General features: G+C 42.9%; 1 protein-coding gene across 10 annotated transcripts in view; it reads left to right on the forward strand.

Annotated features, from left to right (window-relative positions):
• Positions 1-21301, forward strand: part of KAZN (kazrin, periplakin interacting protein) — a 970648-nt gene that overhangs the window by 750864 nt on the left and 198483 nt on the right. For all 10 annotated transcript variants that reach the window (XM_078642779.1, XM_078642789.1, XM_078642788.1 and 7 more), the window contains one exon: positions 20314-20450. In XM_078642779.1, coding sequence (XP_078498905.1) covers positions 20314-20450 — 137 coding nt within the window. The remainder of the gene's footprint in view (positions 1-20313; positions 20451-21301) is intronic.

The following is a 21301-nucleotide window of genomic DNA, read 5'->3' on the forward strand; positions in this document are numbered from 1 at the left end:
CTAGTGCCAAGGTCTTGACTTTAGCTCTTGTGTGAGGTTAGGGTTTTTCCTCAAATACTGGATGCACCGTGAGACATTTGACCACCCGACCATTCATCTACCCACCATAAACACTACTGTTGGAGCGCCACGGTCCTGTTCTCCCTCAAACCCTTCGTAGGCCATATACTACAGTGACATGATGTGGTATAATATAAGTTGAAGTGTTTCCATATAGTTATTTTCTGTGGCGGCAAAGCAGAATAATCAAGACCACAACCACGACCCGGGGCACAGACTATTACATGAGGGAACATCTACCTACCTACCTTGAGCGGTTGCCTGAACTAAAAATGTCCTACAACTGTTCTAGGTAGTGAATGTTAAACAGCGAAATACAACTTTTCATTCGAAGAGGTGTGGTGATAGTATCCCCTTTACTCCTTTTGGGTCCACCCACTAGTCTGGCGGGTACCATTGATCTGTGATGGCAGAGCTTTAGTTCGAAGTGAGGGGCATTTTAATTTTCTGGCTGGTCCCTTGAACATGGTGCACATAATACGACTTGACTTTTTCCTGAGAGGGAGTAGACGCCAGTACACGCTGCTTCGATCAGCTACGCGGTTGTTTTTAAACAGATTATCGGCACCTCAATTCTTCGTTTCCTGACTGGAAAATCACGGGCTTTTATATTACTGACCAGCCAGCATTCTATCGGCAACAGCGCTGCGCCACGCACGTTTTCCAGTATTGAAATCACGGTTGACCACCACTCGTAACACGGAACTTACAAGAAAATAGGCTCTGATACAGCTACTAGACACTACTAGACACCAGGCTACGCGTCTCTTGCTTAACAACGCAGCTTCTAATACAGATAGCAGATAACCTGACCCCATCTGTTACATCAGGCTACGCTGCGCTGGCTAACAACGCGATCTTTAATTCAGTACTAGAAAAAGTTGCTATACTCGTTTGACCCACCGCGGGAAACGCTGACGCCACTTGTCAACTCATGGAGCTCTAATATCACTGACCAGGCGCACCCCAGATAAGGAACTCCTTTATTTAGTCTTCAACCGGATTAACTTTGATTTATCTTCTGCACTTTATCCGAAGATGCAATACCTGTAACAAGATGGTAGTGTCCTGAGAAGACACTTTTCAACGTATCGAAACGCGTAGACGGAAACCATCTCTCTATTGTATCATTCAAGTGTATAAATTAACAATATGTATCTATCATATTCACACTGAAAAATAATTTTTATTGTTTTTTAATCAGTATGTCAATGAATTATTTCGTAAAACTTTTATACAATTTATTAAATTGAAATTTCTGTTCCAATCCAGTGCCATATCATTTATTACGTATAATTAATTTGTCACCTGAACTTTCGCCAGTGTTTTTGTGTTGCCTGGGTGCTTTATGTTTCACAAATTATTTGCCCTGACCCAGGAATGTTATCCTTATCAGGGGGTCCTTGTTTCTTACATATTGCACATAATACGAAAAACATAGGTAGGCAGTTCTATGTGTACCTCAAAGTATGTTATAATTTCCAAAACTGACTTAAGTTTCGTCCTTTCTTTCTTTAATTTGTGACCCGACACCTTCCCGCCCTCTACCCTCCTAAGCGCACTTGGAAAATGCGTTTAATCTCCCCTTTCTTTTGTGTACAGCTTTGCCGTTTAGTGCTCCGGGCTGATCATAAAAATGTATTCACCTCAAATTCATAGCTGGGCCAGGAATGAGCTACAGCTGGAGATAAATCAGACCTTTTATTATTCATGAGCAAGAAGACAGTGCTACATTTCAGCACAGTTTAAAACCATTTTCCCAAAGTAATTATAAATTGACATCTACCTGATTACCTCCACTCCTTTTTTCCTCACTCTCAGTAGGTTTGGTGTTGTTCAGTACATTTTGTACAACATGAAACAAAAAAAGAGAAAAAATATGACTCTTGGATTATGAAGCAGTTGGGTGATGTTCTGCCAAATACATTGCCATACATTAATCCCACCTCTGTATTTGGCTACATACTGTAAATAGGATAAGGGTGAAACAGTGTAATTAGTAGTGTTAATGTTGGTGTTGTTGACAGTGCATGTTGTTGGTGTTGTGGCCTGCATTACCTCAAGCACACACTTCTGCCGGCTGTAAAAATATAAATACAATTACAGAAACTAATTTAAGCTGATGACTCTCGGGCATGTAAGTCAGTCCCATTTTGTCAAAGGGCATGAAGTAGATTATACGTTTTGTGTGTACGTATGTGGTATTTGTGAAGCCGGGAACTAGCCAGCCGAAAGGCAGAGTAGTGTGGTAAATGTCAAAGGCAGAAATTCAGTCAGAGAGAATCGAGGCAGCAGTTGCTGATTTTGAGAGGGATTGTGGACTATTTACTGTGTTGCGATGTAGTGTTCTTTAAAGATGCGTGCCTGTCTCTTTCCCGAATTTATGTAGGGTAGCAGGAGTCACAAGGTATATGGGGGATGATTTTCCAGTTCCTGGGTGCTTAGATGGAAAAGGCATGTTGTCTTCATTTTTGTTTCCTTTTGTATAAGTCATTCTGTCCTGTTTATTAATATCCTAGCTGTGACTCCCACAAGGACCCTCTCTAAACCCAACCCTTTTTAACACCTCTGGCCAACCTGGTCAAGTCCCACAGAATGAACATAATCTCCTACGCTGACAACACTCAGCTCATCCTCTTACTCTCCTCAGACTTCACTAACATCAAATATAACTTCCACAGGTGCATGGCCAGCGTTGCATGCTGGATGCATAGTAGATGCCTCAAACTCAACACAGACAAAACATAATACTCATCTTTGGGAGCAGCAACTCCCTGTGAGACGACTCCTGGTGGCCAACAGAGCTCAGCCCTGCACCCACACCCAAAGAGCACGCTCAAAACCTCGGAATAATACCCAACAGCAAGCTCTTGATGAGGAAGCAGATAAACACTGTTTCATCCTCTTACTTTATCAACCTGCGTGTACTCAAACATCTTCAAATGGCTCCCCTTTGGAATCAGACGCACAGTCAACCAAGCCCTCATCACACGCCGCCTGGACTACGGCAGCTCCCTCTATGTGGGAATCACATCTCAACTACTAAACAAACTCCAGACCATCCAAAATGCAGCAGCCAGGCTCATCCTGGACCTCACGAGGCAGACTGCATCCCCCACCCCCACCTCAGAGCGCTACACTGGCTCCCTGTCAGTCGACGTGACCAGTTCAAACTGCTTGGCCATGCCTACAGAGCCCTTCACAACAAGGGTCCAGCCTTCCTTAAACACAGGGCGAACCTCCACCAACCTACCCGCATACTTCGTTCCTCATCACTGTTCCTGGCCCACACACCCACATTCACTGAAGCAGGAGCGGTGGCCGTGCCTTTTCACACCTTGCAGCCAAGTCCTGGAACGGCCTCTACCTCCTTATTTCCCCCACCCTGCAAGAGTTTAGGAAGAACCCAAATACCTGGATCTTCAACTAAATCTCCTCAGCAGCAGTATCCTTCCTCCCCTCCAGTGCCTGGATGCCCTCAGGGGTGATCAGCAGAGCGCTACAAATACTAATTGATTGATTGATTGTGCCGTGTATCACCAGAGGTGGTGAACATATCAGACAGATAGTCCAGGGTGCCAATTGTGAGGGTTTTGTAGCTGATGTAGGTGGACTTGAAGATGGTTCAGGCCAGCAAGAAGGGCCAGAAGAGTTCCATTAGGATGTGGGTAATGTTCTATTCCTGCAGGCCCTTGGAAAGGTGTGCGGTGGTGTGTTGAAGACCTCTTAGGGGCAGGCCACTGTGGAGTCTGGGATGCTATGTACCAGAGCATATTTGTAGGGAAAGAAAATGAAGAGGGTGTTGGCACAGCCATCCTTTTTATGCGTATTTGATACAGTACATCCCTAGTTCCAAAAGAGCCCAGGAGCTTACAGTGAACATTTCTTATTGTAAGAAACACATCTCCACCATGAGGAGATGTACAAAATATAGGATGGTGCTTGGATCCAGTTGATGACAAATTACAGAAACAATGGTATGGTTACAGTGTGTGACAAAATTTAATAGGAACAAGACTGGACAGTACATTCCATTATTTTGTGTTTACATTGAACATATTTATAGTTTATTGCTCAGGAGAATACAATGATTTTGACAGAATCTTGTGTTTTTAATCAAGTGTTGAAGCAGGTATTAGAACCCAGTTTGCTAGGTGCAAAAACCCACTACTTATCCAGTAGACCGCATCTTCTTCGTTCATCACCTCATCTGCAACTTTACAGAATGTCTGTGAGGAAAGGTAGGCTTGAGTGTGCATCACCTGCCCATCTGCATTAGAGATGGCAGGTACCGTGGAAGGAGTGGATGAAAATGAGGCATTCTAAAAAACTGTTCTCTTCAAATTTGTTTTGGTCAAAAAGCGAAATCGGGATAGGATATTGGAGGCCATCGTATGTGGCCTTGTAATTATTACATCCACTGACGAAAAATCTCCAACGTGTATTTCTGGGGCAGGGAAGGAGTTTTAACCAACAGAAAATGTTTTCATTAGTACAGCATAAATTCTAGCTGAGCTAACCATAGATTATAGCGTTCCGGTGTAGAGGCCACATCTCCCAAGTGGACAAAGATATGAAGAACTACCAAATTGGTGAACGACTTGAAATCTAACGAGACGAGATTCAAAGGCATCAGTCTGTATGTCCCTGAAAAGTAGATGTTGAATGTAGATGCAATGCACAGAGATATGAAAACGATTTTAAACTGGAAAATATTCTGGCGAAGATGATGCTTCTCAGCAAAGGGGTAGACTTCTCAAGGAACACTCGGGCTGCTCACAGCGCGTTGGTAAGTGTGCGGATTGCTCGTCCTGCCTCAGTGGTTGTAACATTATATGTCCTAGAATTCAAAATACTTTGTAGCGGACATGGGGCTATTAGCATGCAGGAATATGAGATCACATCTGGGGATAAGTCTCTTGGATCCCTGGTGATACAAATGATCCTACAAGCACTGGACTCTTGGTGTTAATGTTAAGTCTAAAGGAAAAGAATGCAACAACAACAATAATAATACAGGGGCTGAACATCTTCCACACTTCTTTGGTGCTGGCATGGCCATGATTCTTTATTAATCATTGCAGAGAAGGGACCTGTTTTTTTCTATCATTCTATATCTCCAAATGTAAATGCTAACACTGAGGCTCATGCTCCGCTCACATTCTTCCTGCTGACCTTTCCATGGGGATTTAGACTTGACTCCATTAAAGCCGTAGGCATTTTACTAGATGCCAAGCTAGGCTGCTGCAATGCATGGTCTGCTGTTTGAGCCCAAAAAATCTGTTTACACTTAAATAAATCTTTTTTTCTCGTTGATTGAAGCCTAAAACAACCTTTAACAATGCTCTTTCGTTAATGTCTCTTCCAGCTGCACTACTTTTATACTTAAACTACAATGGACGGGTTTCTTAACATTCAGCCTGCTATCCATTATAATGCAAGACCAGTCACTCAAAACAGTGTTTTCGGAAACTATTCCAATAATTTCTCTGTTTTTAATAGATATCAAAGTGTTTTCTTTTGTTGGCTCTTCCTCATTTAGCATCTTTCTAAAAAGTTTCATTGAGCAGATAGTTAAAGTGTGGAACAGTTGTGTTGTTCCTCTCCTCATTTACAATTTATCAATCTAAATGGATAGCTGTAAACAAAAGCCTACTATTATAACCAACTTTTTTTTTTGTTTTTTTGGGAGAACCTGGCTTGAAGTTATTAGAGCGCTTTACAACAGAACCTGGCTACATTGCAATTTTTTTCCTTTTTTATCACTGGAATATTACGTGATTTGCCCAGAATCACAGGATCTTGAGCAAAGGCGGAATTGAAACTGACCCCCCCCCCCCACATTCCAAAGCCTGTACCTCTAGGCACTAGGACACATCTCACTCGAAGGCACAGCACTATTGTGTGTGATGACACACAGACGTGGCTTTCCAGTAAATAATCGAAATCAGTCTTCCGTTTTTGAATTCTGAGGGCCACATATAGAGCTATTCCTAGTGATGGTTTTGAAAAGTCAACATTCTTATTGGCAAAGCCCACAGAGGGAGACCGCAGTGGTTAGACTGAATTGGCAACCATGAGATATACATTTGTGTCCTTGTATTCCCTACCATCCCTCTACGTCCACAAACCAAGGACTGTCCCGCTTCCTCCAAATCCTACCGCACCTGTTAAAAATTCAAATCATTCTTGTCCCTCGCAACTCGCCACTGTTTCTTCCCCTCAACCGGAGATTTTTAGCCTTCACCACATCTTCCAAAAAGAGTCCAAACCCCTGCTTGTCCAGCTCTACAGCTTTACCACCTTCCCCTCTTCATTTTCCTCCTCGTGCTTCTGACCTCCAGTCCCCTTCTAGGAGTGTGCCTACATCATTGTATCTGTTTGTAATTTATAGTGAAGTATATACTCGCATTGTGCATCTCTTGACTCCCACCGCTTTGTTTCCTCAAATCCTGGTTGATGATACCATGCACTGTAGAACTACTCTGCCTGACAAGGCCTATGTATAGCATTTCCTGCCGTATTGTTAAGCCTATGAATTAGATAAAGAACTGGGAATAACATATTACACACATGAGACATCTTTGTCACTCTTTACTCCATTCTTCCAGATAGCAAATATGTTCCTTTCCTTCTTTTTCTCAGTTCACATCACCTCTGTCATATATATTCATTTCAAAGATGGCGCCATGGAATTTGCATCACACTGCATTGTCCCTAGCGCTCACCAGACTCTCCCTGGCACAATCATTGATGTGAGAAGATGGCGCATAGGTACCTGCAACTCTCAGCTGACCGCTCACTCTGGTTTTCTTCTATGTCTATCCTACCAGCATCTCTACCAATTACCTATTATTTTCTATTATATTAGATATATAAATATATTTGTTTATGTGAATGGGATTTCTGTGCTGGATGCATGGTGCTCAAAATAATCGTTCATTGGGCTTTTGAATGTATTGTTCCTGGATAGCTATACTTGTGGTTAAATTGTTCCTGCCATAAGCACCCTTTGCATCAGTGATACCCAAAGTAGAACACCCAGGGGCCCGCATGAGGCCCTCCTGACCTTCACATGGGGCCCCCTGCAGAACGACTGCAATCCCTGCTGTTTACTTGCTCAAAAAGTACCAATAAGAAAGATGTCAAAGGGCAAGCGTGAAGTAAAAGAAAAGCAGCAAATAAGGTGTCCTGTTCAACTTTACATTTAGGAAAGAATTATATTTTTTTAGGACATTTAGCAACCAACGTGTAAAAAATATGATATAGTTTCTTCAAAATTAAAAAAAAAGTATATTTAATTAACATGCAGAGGGATTTCACCTTATTACATCAGATTATATCAGTGCATTTAGAAGTAATTTTAAAACTCATAGTTTTCTAAAATGAAGGTAGAAACATTCATACCCCCACCCACTCTGACAAAAATGCCAATAGTGAATAGGCGGGGAAGTTGAAACATAGAACCTTCTGGGTGATCTGAGTCTTTATTATACTTGGAAACCATAGTTTATTTAACTAAACACAAGAGAGACAGTTTTGTACAGCGCATACCCTGAACTCATGTATTTCAAGGTGCTCTTATATATCATAATGAAGGCAAGCTTTGGCATAGCCAATAGGTCTCGCCTTTGGGACCTTATAAGTGTTTAGCAATGCAACAGTTGATGTTGTACCAAGGATATTGTGCTGCATAACTAAATACTTATAAGGTCCCAAAAGCGAGACCTATTGGCTATGCCAATGCTTGTTTATATATTAACTGATCCAGCATGGAAGCAGGCGTGAAAAAGTAGAAAAAGAACCACAGAGTTGTAGGGCCATGGAGGAGTTGGGAGGAGGAAGCCAAACACTAAGGAAAGAAGAAAACTGAGGACTGAGGGAGAAACATGATGGAGAGAAGAATAAGGAACACAGGGGGGCACGGAAGAAGCACAGGAGAAGGTGAGCAGAACATGAGAGGAAGAGCAACACAGGGATGCAGACAGTAAAAAAGGAGGGTGAACGCAACATGGGGGGGCAAGTTGGAGAAATACAAGAAAGAAAGCAGCACATATGTGAGAGCCACACGGAAATGCTGGGGGATCAACATTTGAGAGGGGAGGCCACTATAGGGAGAGATCTGCAAAAACACGTGCATTCTCAGTACTTAACCAAAAAGTAAATAGTTCCCTATAAGTAAACAGTGGAGTAATACAGGTCTGCAAATCAAACTGATTGGAAAGAGCATATGCTGCAGGGGGGGGGGAACAAGATGAGCAAGATATAAAAATGAAAGCCACTGAATAAGGAGCAATTGAGTGACAAACCCAACCAATGGTAAGCAACAGGCCTACAATAGGTCTTTCACAACCAGACAGGGAGAGACCTACAAACTGGCAGAGGAAAAACAAATGCAGGGCTCAGAGCTAAAATACCATTTTGGTATTGATACGATTGGAAATGAGGTATCGCGCATCAGCACTGCTCACTTCCTGTAAGTTCATTTATGAGAAGGTTTGCACCATTCCTTGTAATCTTTGACGATATTCCACTTGCTGTAGACCCTGGGTTTGAGTTTTACCTCCCAAAACAACTCGTGGTCAGAGCGAGCATGGGGCGTATGCACAGTTGTCACTGTTCTTTGAACCAGGGTTGAGAATCTCATTGGGTAAACACGTCAGTCTGCCTTTCAGTGTAAAAGGATGAATTTGGACATGCTGAATATGTAACCATATTCGAGGAGATAGGCGCATGCCCGTGCGCGCTTTAGAGAACAGTCTGCACGTTTTGGAAGCACATACTCGTGCGTGTGGCGCCACAAGCTTGAGTATGTGCTTCAAAAAAGAGCAGAATGACGGCTAAAGGTCTCCTATGCAGCGTATGCGCGCTGCGTATGCGAGACCTAAAAAAGGAGGTCAAGTGAAATTAGACAGGTGTCTAGGATCAAACAGTATGGTCAAGGAGGGAAGCCAGGATTGATCCCAGGTTTCCTGGTCTCACATTGTGCAATTCTATTGCATTCCAATTCAATAATCAAGTTGCTTCCTTTTTACCTTTGAATCTCCTAAGTTAGCAATAGCCCCCACCTTGACCCCTCTCTTCAGAAAGCCCCCCTTCCACCATGCTGGCATCAATGCGACCTTCGGCCACACCACAGACCACACTTTGCAGCCCATGGGAAATTGTTTGTAAATACCCATGCTTTACATTTTCAGAGTGGTTGATATTTTTTTGTATTTCCCATCAGGAGAAGATGTACCCCTGCATAGTACCTATGTCTGCACTCACTATCCCGATATAATGTACTGGTCTCAATTTGACAGCATTGCATTTTCTGCCCTGCTAGTTTTAGAGAGATGTGGCATGCCTTTGTCGTGACCTTAAAAAGCGAATGTGACGTATAAAGTATGCATGTTTTCCTGAGGTATAGGAAACCCAGTATTACAAGAAGCAGTGATTCCCAGATGGGAGCGGTGTCGGCAGTGCTTAATTTGTGGCAGTGGTTTCCGGTGATCAGACCGGCACTTATTTCAGAGGGCCGGCTCTAAAAATGTCTACTCCTGCAGTCAGAATTCCCGGTAACTTTTCCACACAAATATACCTGCATGGGTGACTGCCTGGTCCATCTTCACAGGCTGGTTTAACCTGGTTCAGGCATGATGAATGTGTATTGTTCAATCAATCAATCAGGAATTTTAAAGCGCGCTACTCACCCGTGAGGGTCTTAAGGCACTGGGGCGTGGGGAAGCACGTTAATGATGTCATCATCTGTTCTTGTCACGTCCCTCGTCAATGACTGAATAAACTGTAAAGTGCTCTCTCATCCAGTCATCACTGCACCTGCTTGATGCAGCCTGTCTGAGTTTCCTATTGGATAATTTCAGCTGGGGGCTGGCTCATCGCTGAATCTAGGCAAACTTGGATGGGAGGGCACATTAGGAATAAATATAACCACAAAAGTTGTGCGTACTTTGCTGCCTAGCAGAGACCTATTACTGGACATGAAACTGCTGTCGACGTGCCGTGCTCCAGGTCCACTTGCACTCCCACTCCTCCTATGAGCAGTGCGCCTAGGACTGTGCCTGACGGTCCCGCCACACCACTTGCTGAGCCTCATGCGCGGGCGGCAACGACTGTGCAGCAGGAAAGGCAAGGTTCAGCTGCAGTGAAGTGCGTGAAAACGCTGCCTGTATACATCCAGACATTACAACCAATCCAGAGGGCCAAAGCCAGGAGGTTAGGAGATGATTTTCCAGTAGTAGCCAAAAAGCCATGAGAGGCTGATAGTGTCAGATGAGATGGGGATTGGCCACTTAGCTGCAGCGATAGAGATTTCAAGAATCCCATGGTCATGTGAGAGTAATAAATAGATTTTTGCATGTGCATGCTGGTATCTATAGGCCTGCGGATTCCTATTATGAAAACAGCATTATAAGTTTGTAAAATGTGTGCTTTGATACACGCTGTAAGATGCTGTTGTTTTCTGTACATATTGGCATTTGTGGGATGTACCCAGTTACTTTTTGATGCATATAGGCATAGATTCACATGATCGAAGACGGTCTGGAGGCGCCTCTGTTTCTGAGTCAGACCGGGGCACAGCAGCAGAGCCTTCTCACTGCATCTCTGCTCAGTTCCCAGTCATTGGTCCATAGACTTGGCGCTCTCTGAAGATCTAATTTCCCAGGCCCCACACGCTGTCACCTTTAGGTTTATGCTATCTTCCCAGCATTGGTTTAACTACGCACCAGTGACAAGATGAGACTTCATGAAATTGGTGGTGCGATGGCCCAGGAGCACCATCTGAACATGAGCTTTGCGGAGGTGCTGTGAGGAACCAATGCAGCTGCAAAAATGCAGCTTCAAAAAGGAATTTTTATTACTGAGTTACTAATCACGAAAAATGGAAAGATCTACAGTGGAGCAGCGTTGAAAAGGGAGATGAGCTCACCCAAAGCATTTAATGCAGTACCCAGTCCTCACTCAACCTGATTAAGTTAATGGTTAGTCCAACCCTAACTGACAACCAGTAGTTCCCCTAATGATGTGCTCTGTGCATTTGTAGTCAAAGCTGTGGCGCCTGCCACACAGCTAAAGTGGGGGGACAGGGAATAATACAATTTTCTTTAAATACCTGTCGATGCCGACCGCCTCAGTGTTTTTCTTCGACTCAACTCCTGGCAGTCACTGAGCCAGAGACTCCCCATCTAATCTCGGCGCTGCTCTCAGTATAATGAGAGCAATGCCAGGATTGGTCGGAAGTGGCACTCGGACAGTACCTGGGACTCTGTGCTGTTTCTCCAACCCGGCTGTGCAACACAGCTGACCTGGAGAAACCTAAGTGCACATGTGTGTTTCGCCAGCCTAAGACGGTTGCTCAAACCAACATGCATACTTTACAGTGCCCATCATGCCCCCCACTGCCATGGTCCGGCCCCATTCTACACCAACATCAGGTAAGTAAGTCAGCGGAAAATTAAACGATAATATTATATTATCATTTAACTTTTCACTGACTGACTTTACAAGTGGGACGACGCTCCTCTGCCATTGCGGAGGAGCCGCCCCTGAGTCAGTCATACTAGTGTTCTGCAGGATCGCTCACAGCTAACACAGAAGCAGAAGTCTCAATTCACCATCACTAGTTAAATGTGTGTCAATGACAAGTAACACTAAAGTCAGGACAAGGATACTCGCTGCACTAGGTCCTTTATTGTTGTGGTCTGGTACACTTTAAGCTTTGGAAAATTAAGATGCAGGGTTACAAGGCAACAGTGTACAATGTTTCAACCCCTAATTGTTTTGACATGCTTTTTGAGGGAGCCTTTCAGATTGAATACATGACTTCGGCAATTTTGTCTGTGTTTTTAGCATCTTCATTATGTGCTGTACATGGCATGTTTCTACATTGCAGTTTAGGCTCTGGAATTAATGCAATTTTGTGGGTCGCCATAGTGAATTTGATCGAGCACTAGACTTCAGTTCATAGTACAGGTGTTGGGTTTCTGCTCAGGCATTGTCATTTTTGGTAGATATGACACTTTTCCCTCATTCAAACACCTTTTGTTTTAATGTGTGTTGCTGTTGTCAAATATGTGGACTGTTATAATCAATGTCAATCATGATTCTCAAGCAGTAGTATATTTTTGTTGTTGGCTGCTTTCACGTTCACCATGTTGGCGGTGGGCATGACATTGGTGCAGTTGGGTGAAGCCGGGAATATAGCTGGCGGACTACTGGAAGAAGTGGCAGTGGCCTCCAAAGAAAAAGTTTGAGGACTGGGACTTATTATTTTTTATTATAAATTGAGCACTTGTTATCGGACACCATAAAAACAACATTGACCTTACTTTAATCGGGTACTCATCCTCCTGCTACACTTGCAGTGAAATGAACTCTTCCCACTGACGCGGTGACTTTGGAGCTTACAATTTTGAATTTCGGCCAAAGCCAACTCACCCTTCGGGCTTCCTGGAGTCCGCAAACTGAACAAAATTAAAGTGGGTGTTAGAACTCCTGTTATTTACAGAGCTTTATAATGGCCCAGGTGTGGTATGACGTCAGTGGCGTAATGTAAAATGATGCTTCACCTCAGAATGTGAAGAGGGGACTCTTAATGACCCATATCTCACAAACATTCATTGGCTTTGGACAAAATGGGGCCGCTCTGAAGACTTTGAGGCCCTTGGAGGCTTGCCCCCACCCCCCTGCACGGCAGGTGCCTTTCGCCTCTGCATGAATTGCAATGTGAAAACACGTTATAATTAAGGCTCCCTGTTTTTCATTTTTACTGATTTTTACAGATAAATGCAGACAGAACACCATTTATTTTCCGGTCTGTATTTATTTCTAAATGTGGATAAAAACGGAAGTTTTAGAGTGATTCTAAATGCTGTCAATCATGACTGCCAGGCCAATAGCTGTGCGGATCGACAGGCAAGGGGATTAATACAAATATAGCGATTTTAGTAAGAGTCTTAAACAGCAGATTTCCACATCCATTTTTTTGGGTAAACAGATTTGTATTGATTTTTCAATGTGACATCATAGGAAAAGCAGATCGAAGGGCACAACAAATGATCAAGCAATTCAATTCAAGTCTAATACAGATGTCCCCCCTCACTCATTTAGCAGATTTACACATCCATGATACAAAATTTTTATATTTTCTTACAAGTGAATATTTTACCACCTGAGTGTGTGTATATATCATTGAAACCAGTAATGGCGTTCAGGCACAAGTACACATTAACTAGTTAAATAAATGCAGAAATATACACATTCCAGCTTCATTTATTCACAAAATCGAAAATAGATATGGATAATTAGAGGTAGAATTTGCAAAAAATAAATATGGATAAATACAGACGGAAATGAAAAATATAAATAGCATAAAACCAGGAGCCCTAGTTATAATCAGTGCTGTAAATGGGAAAAAATAAGTGTAGGTACTCATTAAAGTGAGCGAGAAATGTGACAAGTGGGCCCAGCTAAGGGCAGGGCTAAGGGCAAGATATGATCATACATAATGACTTCTGTACCAGTTGCAGCACATATCAAAACACATGAGAAATGCGTTTATGTCAACAAAACAGATGAGCTCATTACACCAAATGAAAGCCAAACAGGATGATATGTTAACATTTCCTTGTTGTTTTTAAATATTTGCTGCTTGTTAATGCCGTCCTGTTATTTGTTGTTGTTTGGCACAATACTATAAAGTCTCAAGCGTGCACACACACAGAAAGAAACAAGCACATGCACACAAAATCATTCCACACATTCCCTTTAAAATATCTCCTGTGAGTGTCCTGATTCTCTCCCACTTTCTCTCACAGAAGAACAGGCACACACAAGCAGGCAGGCTTACAGACATATGCAAACACTCACACAAAGTCTCGGCTGGGATTAAAGCCATTTTAAACTCCTTTCCTCCCATGGAATCTTTTAATAACCGCTGTCAGTCTGCTGCCTCCATACCTGTGTTTGCACAAATCCACACAATAGTGTGAATGTGTTTAACAGCACAGGGCCTTAATAGGCCCTTCACTGTCAAACACAGTGTGATGGCGAACACAGGGACGTCATGCAAATGAGCCCACGCTGATTAGTTCAGCAGTTTAAGAATACAGAAGGGCATTGGCTGTCAGGTAGGTTCCAATGCTGACAGCCTAGTGCTCACCAGCAGTTACAGCCAATGAGCCTACCTTTCATGAGTACTGGTACTCTCCTCACAGTAGAGTAGTGGAGTACTTATAGTGATAAAAATAAAAAGTGCCGGTAGTCCGTACCTGTGAGTACTGGCCGATTTAAAGCACTGCCACTGCCCTTAGCCCTATGACCAGGCTCTTCCTGTCTCTTGCTGGTTCCGTGTTTTTCCATCCGCATGTCCTCGCCACTTGCCTCTCATTTTTACCCAGCCTCTAATCTTCTCTCACTAGTTCTGCCCCTCTTATTCCCACTTCTCGCTTACTCTCTCCACAAGTCTTGTACATATTCTCACTGGTTTTTTCCCTACTTGTCTCCTGTTCTCCCCTCCATGCTGTACTTATCCCCTAAGTTTGTCACCTGGCCAGCATTTTGTTATGCTATATTTCATAATTTTTGTGTGTATACATATATTTAAATAAAACATGTACATTTTTTAAATTCCTTTTTCACGTTGCTGTTAAGCAATAACATTTGAGGGTTACACATATTTTTTCTTGAGGCTGGACTGCGATTATGTTCTGAGCAGGTGTTCTTGTTTAAGTTATTCTTGGAGCCCGGAGTCACGTGTCTAATCCAGCTCTATTTTTTGCATTCTGGGAATTGTAGTACTTTTAAAAAATTGAATCAACAGACTTTGTAACACTTCCCCAGGTCTTCCAGTTGTGTTTTAGTCTAGGATACAGAGACGGGGTGGCTGCACAGCCAGTGCTCTGGAGGGCTGAGGTTAGGAGGGGCCTGCAACTCACTCTAGCCCATCCCTTTAAAGCACCATTCCTTCTTCCCCAATACCATCACATGGTGGAATTTATTTCAGTGTTGGCAGGTCTGGATAAACAAGACTACAAGTCCCCGAATGCAAAAAAAAAAAACAAGCATTGACCAAACCGGTAGGTAGGTATGTATAAGGTATTTCTATAGCACGAACTTGGCCAAAAGACAAGCATGAAGTCAACGAGTAAAAGGAGAAGAAGCTGAGTTGTGGATAGATAGGTCGGGCTTTCACCACCAGCCTTTTCAATGTTTGTTTTGGTTTTTCATGATTTTGCAAAATGGTATTGTTGGATAAGCTTCCAGGCCACTGCCAATATTTTTGGGCCTCAAAGCACATATTGCCGTAGTAGCAGTAGGGGCTATGCGTATTGCAAAGTGGTGAGGCGGGGGGAGGAGGAACACACAAAAAGAAAGAATTATAAATAAAGAAAATTGCACCTACCTGTTCCGACGGCCATCGTCTTGCTCCCGATTCTCGCGTCCTGTCCAGGAACTAATGCACACTGCGCAGGCTCCCAGCTCCCAATCCCAGCACTACTCTCATGCTGGAGTAGTGCTGGGATTGGTTTAAGTGCCTCGGTTCGGCGCTCAGACATAGACTCAGAGCCTGTGTTGGTTTTTCCACCCAGATCTACAACACAACTTGGGAGGAGAAATGCTAAGTTCGCATAACGGTTTGGCCAGCCCCAGAGGGTTGGCCAAACCTTTATGCGCACTTGGCAGTGCCCACCACTCCCCCCTCCTCCCTGGTGCTGCAGCGCCAGTGTGGTTGGACACCCCCTCCCTCGGCTCGCCGTCGTAGCCTGCAGGATGAACATTTAATTATAATTAAAATGTTTTATTATCATTTTATTTTTGTCCTTTGCCAGCTTTCAGCGGGGGGCGGGGCGACACTCCTCCACTATAACGGAGGAGCCGCCACTGCATAGTAGTCCCTTGCATTTAAGGGAGCCACTTAGTGCATGGATGTTCTGCCTGTCAATGGGCAGAATCCCGTCATTCACAGTAAATTAGCCAGTGGCTGAAGTGGGCAGAGCCACTGCCTCATGCTGTAGTGGGTGGCAGATAAATGTAAATGAACGGATAACAGTCCAATGAATGAAGAGGACTAGTGGCAACCCTCTGTAAGTATAACATGCAACTAATTTTAGTAAAATCAAAATCTTTAGGCTAATGCCAGACCTAAGTGATACTCAATTTGTGCGTGGTACTGGGAAACTTGATAGCTTTGTGTGCACAACCGGGAGACTGAAGAGCATGCTATTTGGAACAACCGCCTCTGGTGTATACTGGTAGCATGGAGGCGGGCGGTGCTACAACTCTCGCGTGCAAAAATGCTTGTCGATAACTGTACTCAAGATTGGTTAAGCGAATAATGTATGTATTGATAAGATTTGTGTGGCTAATTGCTTACACAGTACACCCGGAGATACTGTCGGAATGCTGTGCTATTGGTCACAACGACCCAGCTAGACATCTTCTGCAGCTGATATGAGGATCCTGGTTGGGGAGGACCATGTCAGTGATGCAAAAATAGACAGGCGAGGCGCCTTGATGACAAGCTAAACAAGCATTGGGAAAGGCAATAGGTCTTGGCAATGCGAACGTTATTGGCGTTGTCAATATCTTTGTGACAGCCCAATATTGCAACTTTCAAGAGTATCTTAGAGGTCAATAACAATCCCACAGAATTGGAATGAGGGGTGGGCCGTTGCAAGGGTTCCCTCTCCCAAGCGGCCTCACCATGTTGGCAGCTCCACAGGCACAATATTGGGAAGCAGCACCATAATGACCAGTGAAACAAGCAGTAGGCAGCAGCATGTTTTAGAAGATAAGAGGATGTAGGAGGAGCACAGTGATCATTCCAAAACGTGTGTTTAGGTGTTAAGGAACGTCCTGCTTTGTTCTGTGTAAATATGGTGGCCATCTTTAAGAGTTAAAGAGGTAAAGACCACATCCAACCCAATGTGAGGAAGAGAGGAATTGCTCTGCTAGCCCGTGCCCCACTCGGTTTTCACACTCGCTTTAGAAAAAGCTCTCAATTATAGCAAATTTCTTAATACAAGGCTTGCAATATCCATTCAACATGAATCATATTTTACAATATTCATTGTTTTCTGAATTGTACATTTTATACCATATACTTCAAGAAAGTCCTATCTTTGTAAGCGCTATGGAGGAAGCAGCAGCCACAGTGAAAGAGGATGTAGGAGGAGCACAGTGACAATTCCAAAAAGTATGAGTTAATAGAAACAGAAGAAGGTGTTAAGGAACGTCCCTCTTTGTTCTGTGTAAATATGGTGGCCATCTTTAAGAGTTGTAGAGGTAAAGACTGCATTCAACCCGATGTGAGGGAAGAATTGCACTGTTAACCTGATCCCTGCTCGATTTTCACACTCGCTTTAGAAAAAGTTCTCAATTTCACCAAATTTCCTAATACAAGATATATGATATTTAGTCAACATATATCATATTTTAAAATGATCATTGTCTTCTGAATTGTTCACTTTATATCATATACTTCAAGAAAATCATCGTTTTTTCACTTGTATGGCATCCTCGTAAGGGCATCCTCCCTCAGCAGCAGCCTCGATGTAAACCCTGAGTATTGACAATGGAAAAAGCATTGACGGTGAAGGGAATGAACTGTGGATAAGGTATCATGAGCAGCAGCATTTGTGTCAAAATAAGAACAAGATTTACAGCCCTGTTTACAGAATGGAGCATCAGAGCAAGTGAAAAAAATGAACGCTTGTATAAAGTGCCCAAAATGAAAGAAAAAAATAGTTCCAAAAACATTTGCTAAAATGGAACCTGGGGATGGATAGCAGTAATTGGTCCATGCTCGTAGTGAGGGCTAAACACAGGAAGAAGCAGGACACATGCATGCCATGGACAAATGGGGAGAAAGAATAGGAGAGCTACGATGGAGCTACCAAATGCGAAGCTTATGAGCAGTCTGAAGCCGTCAAAGTATATACAACGTGTCTTTTCGAGAAGGCGCATGTGCTGTCTAGAGTTGAGACCTAAAAAGGGGTAGTGTCTAATAATCTAGAAGTATTAGGGCATCCCAACCAGAATGGAAGGGAAAGAAAATGAAAGCATAAGTGAATGAGAGGCAAAGATGCAAACGTGGAGTGTAATTTAACATGGAAATGCAGATAGTATAAACCATAACATGCAGATTTTGGTGCACTAAGCATCAAAATATGCATGTTAGTCCCCTGAAACTCAGAGTAGGTGCAATTTATTGCACCAGATAGATTCTGGCGATTTTTCTTTCCCCAACTGCTACTTTTCATTTGACTTTTTGACAAAAGATTACTGTTTTCTTAATAGACATCAACTCCAAATCTAAGACTATCATGCATTCTATTTGTAATGAGGTTTGCATTCCTCGAAACGTATTGATTATGTGCCTAGGAAGCTAATTTCCATATGGTTACCGCTAGCACAATATGAGACAATAGCAAGTTTTAGAAACAATGCAGGATGCAGAAAGTTGTCACTCAGGTGAAGGGTTTGAACCTTTTCTTACCTTTTCTAATCTGATACTTAGAAATGATTTCCTTGACCATTTCCCTTCTATTAAATAGTACACACGCATGTTTAATAAAAGCAAGCTCATTACCAGGTGTCTGGTGCAGATGGGCCCCAGGTCAAGTTGAAGGATACATGGAAGTGCCCTCTTAGTCTCGGCTCACCTGCTATATCGTTATTGTAAATAGACTCCATCCTCCCATTGTGGGGAAGGTTGGAAAGAGATGGTTTATTGCATCTTTTTCACTTAGATGCGAGTAGATGAGGCAGTATGGTACCAATAAATGTCTTTCAGCTAATCTTAGCCCCAACTTCACCTTCATCATGTGGTACCAACAGCATTACAAATTGATCACTGAGAGTACCAGGCGCCTTCTTAGACTGTAGAAGGTAGTTTAAGTTGCATCCTCCCAGCTATGGCCAGGGGCAGAGCCTCTCCTTAGTGAATCAAACCCCATGCATGCACAGACAGACCGAGAATATTGTGTCAATGTTAGGAGAGAAAGAGTGGTCTCCCTACAGCTTCCCTTTGCCATAACTACCACAAGATCTCGAAACTCGCAAATTGGAACAGTTACGTTTAAAGTACTGAGGCTTAGGACTTTAATTGGCCAGCTCCCTCCGGATCTCAGACCCGTTAGACATTCAAAACGGACATTGAAAATGTTCCCTATCGGGCTATCTATTAACTTCCTTAACTTCGCTGACAAATAACACTGATCGATTTCTGACCAATTATTGTAAAAAAGGTTTGGGTAATCCATGTCACCCATATAGTTGCTGGGTATATTTCACATGTTTTACTTAACCTCGCACCAAAATACTGGCCTGGTGGGTTGTTATAGGAATCACAAATATTTAGTTCATGTGTTTAAGCCACACCCACAATTGCATAGCCCACGGCCCTTTTAGGGTCCCCTACTTTTTGGATCCCACCTAAAGCCCTGGTTGAGTCTGAAAATCTAGTAGGAGGTGCCGAATCATTCCTGCTTTTTCTAAAGCCATCACAAAAATCCCATCATTTGGATACCGAGCTCCTAGTCAAAATGTCATTCAGAGCTTAAAAAGAAAAAGTTGCCCGAAAACAGTGGGAAAGAGTGTGTTTGTTCGTGCCCAACTTTGAAGTTGTTTGACTTGTTTTTTCAAGGGGGCAGTGTCACTACCGCTTTAAAATTATTGAGGGTTCCTCTGCCCTTACTAGTCCCACTGAAATGTATTCCTACATAACTATTGGATTTTAGAACCTAATTTCAATGGAACTAAGTAGGTACTTATTGGATTGTCCTGAGTGCCCAATCCAGCCAGGCATTAAGTGATTTCCTATGAATATTCGTGCGATTCATTTGCATACAGTGAATCTGCAGAGGCCGTTTATTTACTTGTTAAATCCTTTTAATGAAAACATGGCGTGGTGTGGCTCTTGAGAATCGGTAACAAGTGCTTGCTGTTCAGATAACGTAAACCCTCTTGAGTTTTTTGCTGACAATACAGAAATGGGCATGGTGACTAGTTATGATTAGCCAGAGTTGTTGGGTATACTCTGGGATTTAAGTGATAGAGTTTAATAGAGAGACGCTAGAAGGTCGTATCTAGGTCACATTTGCGTCTAATATCTCCCAATCAGCGTATACAGATGACATTAATTAAAATGTTATGATTTTGAAGCCTGTATCTCAGAAGCACCGCATTTCAGGATTTCTACTTGTTTTTCTATTATGTTTATGAAACCTTTATATTTCTTCTATGCAGCAATGAAGGCAGACCGAAAACGATTAAAGGTGGAGAAAACAGAATTGGTAAGCCAAATGCAGCAACTCTATGCCACACTGGAAAGTCGAGAAGAACAGCTGCGAGACTTCATAAGAAATTATGAGCAACACAGAAAAGTAAGCTTTTCAAATTCTTCTTGATACACTTCTTATTCAAGTAAAAAAAAGAAAAAAAAACTTCCAACCTGTGTCAGTTGGGGAACCGACCAAACATTTAGGTAAGGTAGATGTTCTCCAGATACAAGGTGGGTCTTGAAAATGTGTGCCAAGTATTTTCACCCTAGTGTCACCCCTACTGGCACCTCCCGATTACCATATTCCTATCTATATACTCTTGCTTTGTCTCACATGCTCGTAAAAATGTTGGAACTGTGCACAATAAACAGGAGAGGGATTCTCACGTTCCCACCAGAATGGGGATCAGCAACATCCGCCCAAATTTGCCAACGCTTTGCACCATGTTTGCATTGCTTTTGTAACACAAACTCCACACAGTGTTACGTTGGGATTTACTGTCCAACGCAAATTATGAATTGTGTTGGGTTGTTTCCCAAAGTAACATAAAGTTGGCACAATGCGTTGCATTACATTAGTTGGCATCAAGGGGGTGTTCTATGGGTGGTACAGGGGCATTCCACTCAACCTTCCATGGGTTTGGTGCAAATCCTTGTCTACAAACATTCATAGACTGAGATTAGTGCCAAAATATTATGCTTCCTCAAGGCAGGCGTAACGAGGAGAAATGTTTTAATTTCTCAAAAATTTTCCTAATTAGTTTGCATAGTGCATAGTAAAGCACACACACACAGTAGGAAACGTTAAAGTAGATAGTTTTCTTATACCTAAAGCGCCTCCCTCTAGTACCCAAAATACTCCTTCCAGAACACACACACACCTGCACTATGGCGCAAGGGTCCGTGTATGGGCAACCAAAGGTGTGCCAGTGCTAGGGAAGTGATCAAAATTAG

This window comes from Lissotriton helveticus, chromosome 5_1, assembly GCF_964261635.1.
Source record: "Lissotriton helveticus chromosome 5_1, aLisHel1.1, whole genome shotgun sequence".
Lineage (NCBI taxonomy): Eukaryota > Metazoa > Chordata > Amphibia > Caudata > Salamandridae > Lissotriton > Lissotriton helveticus.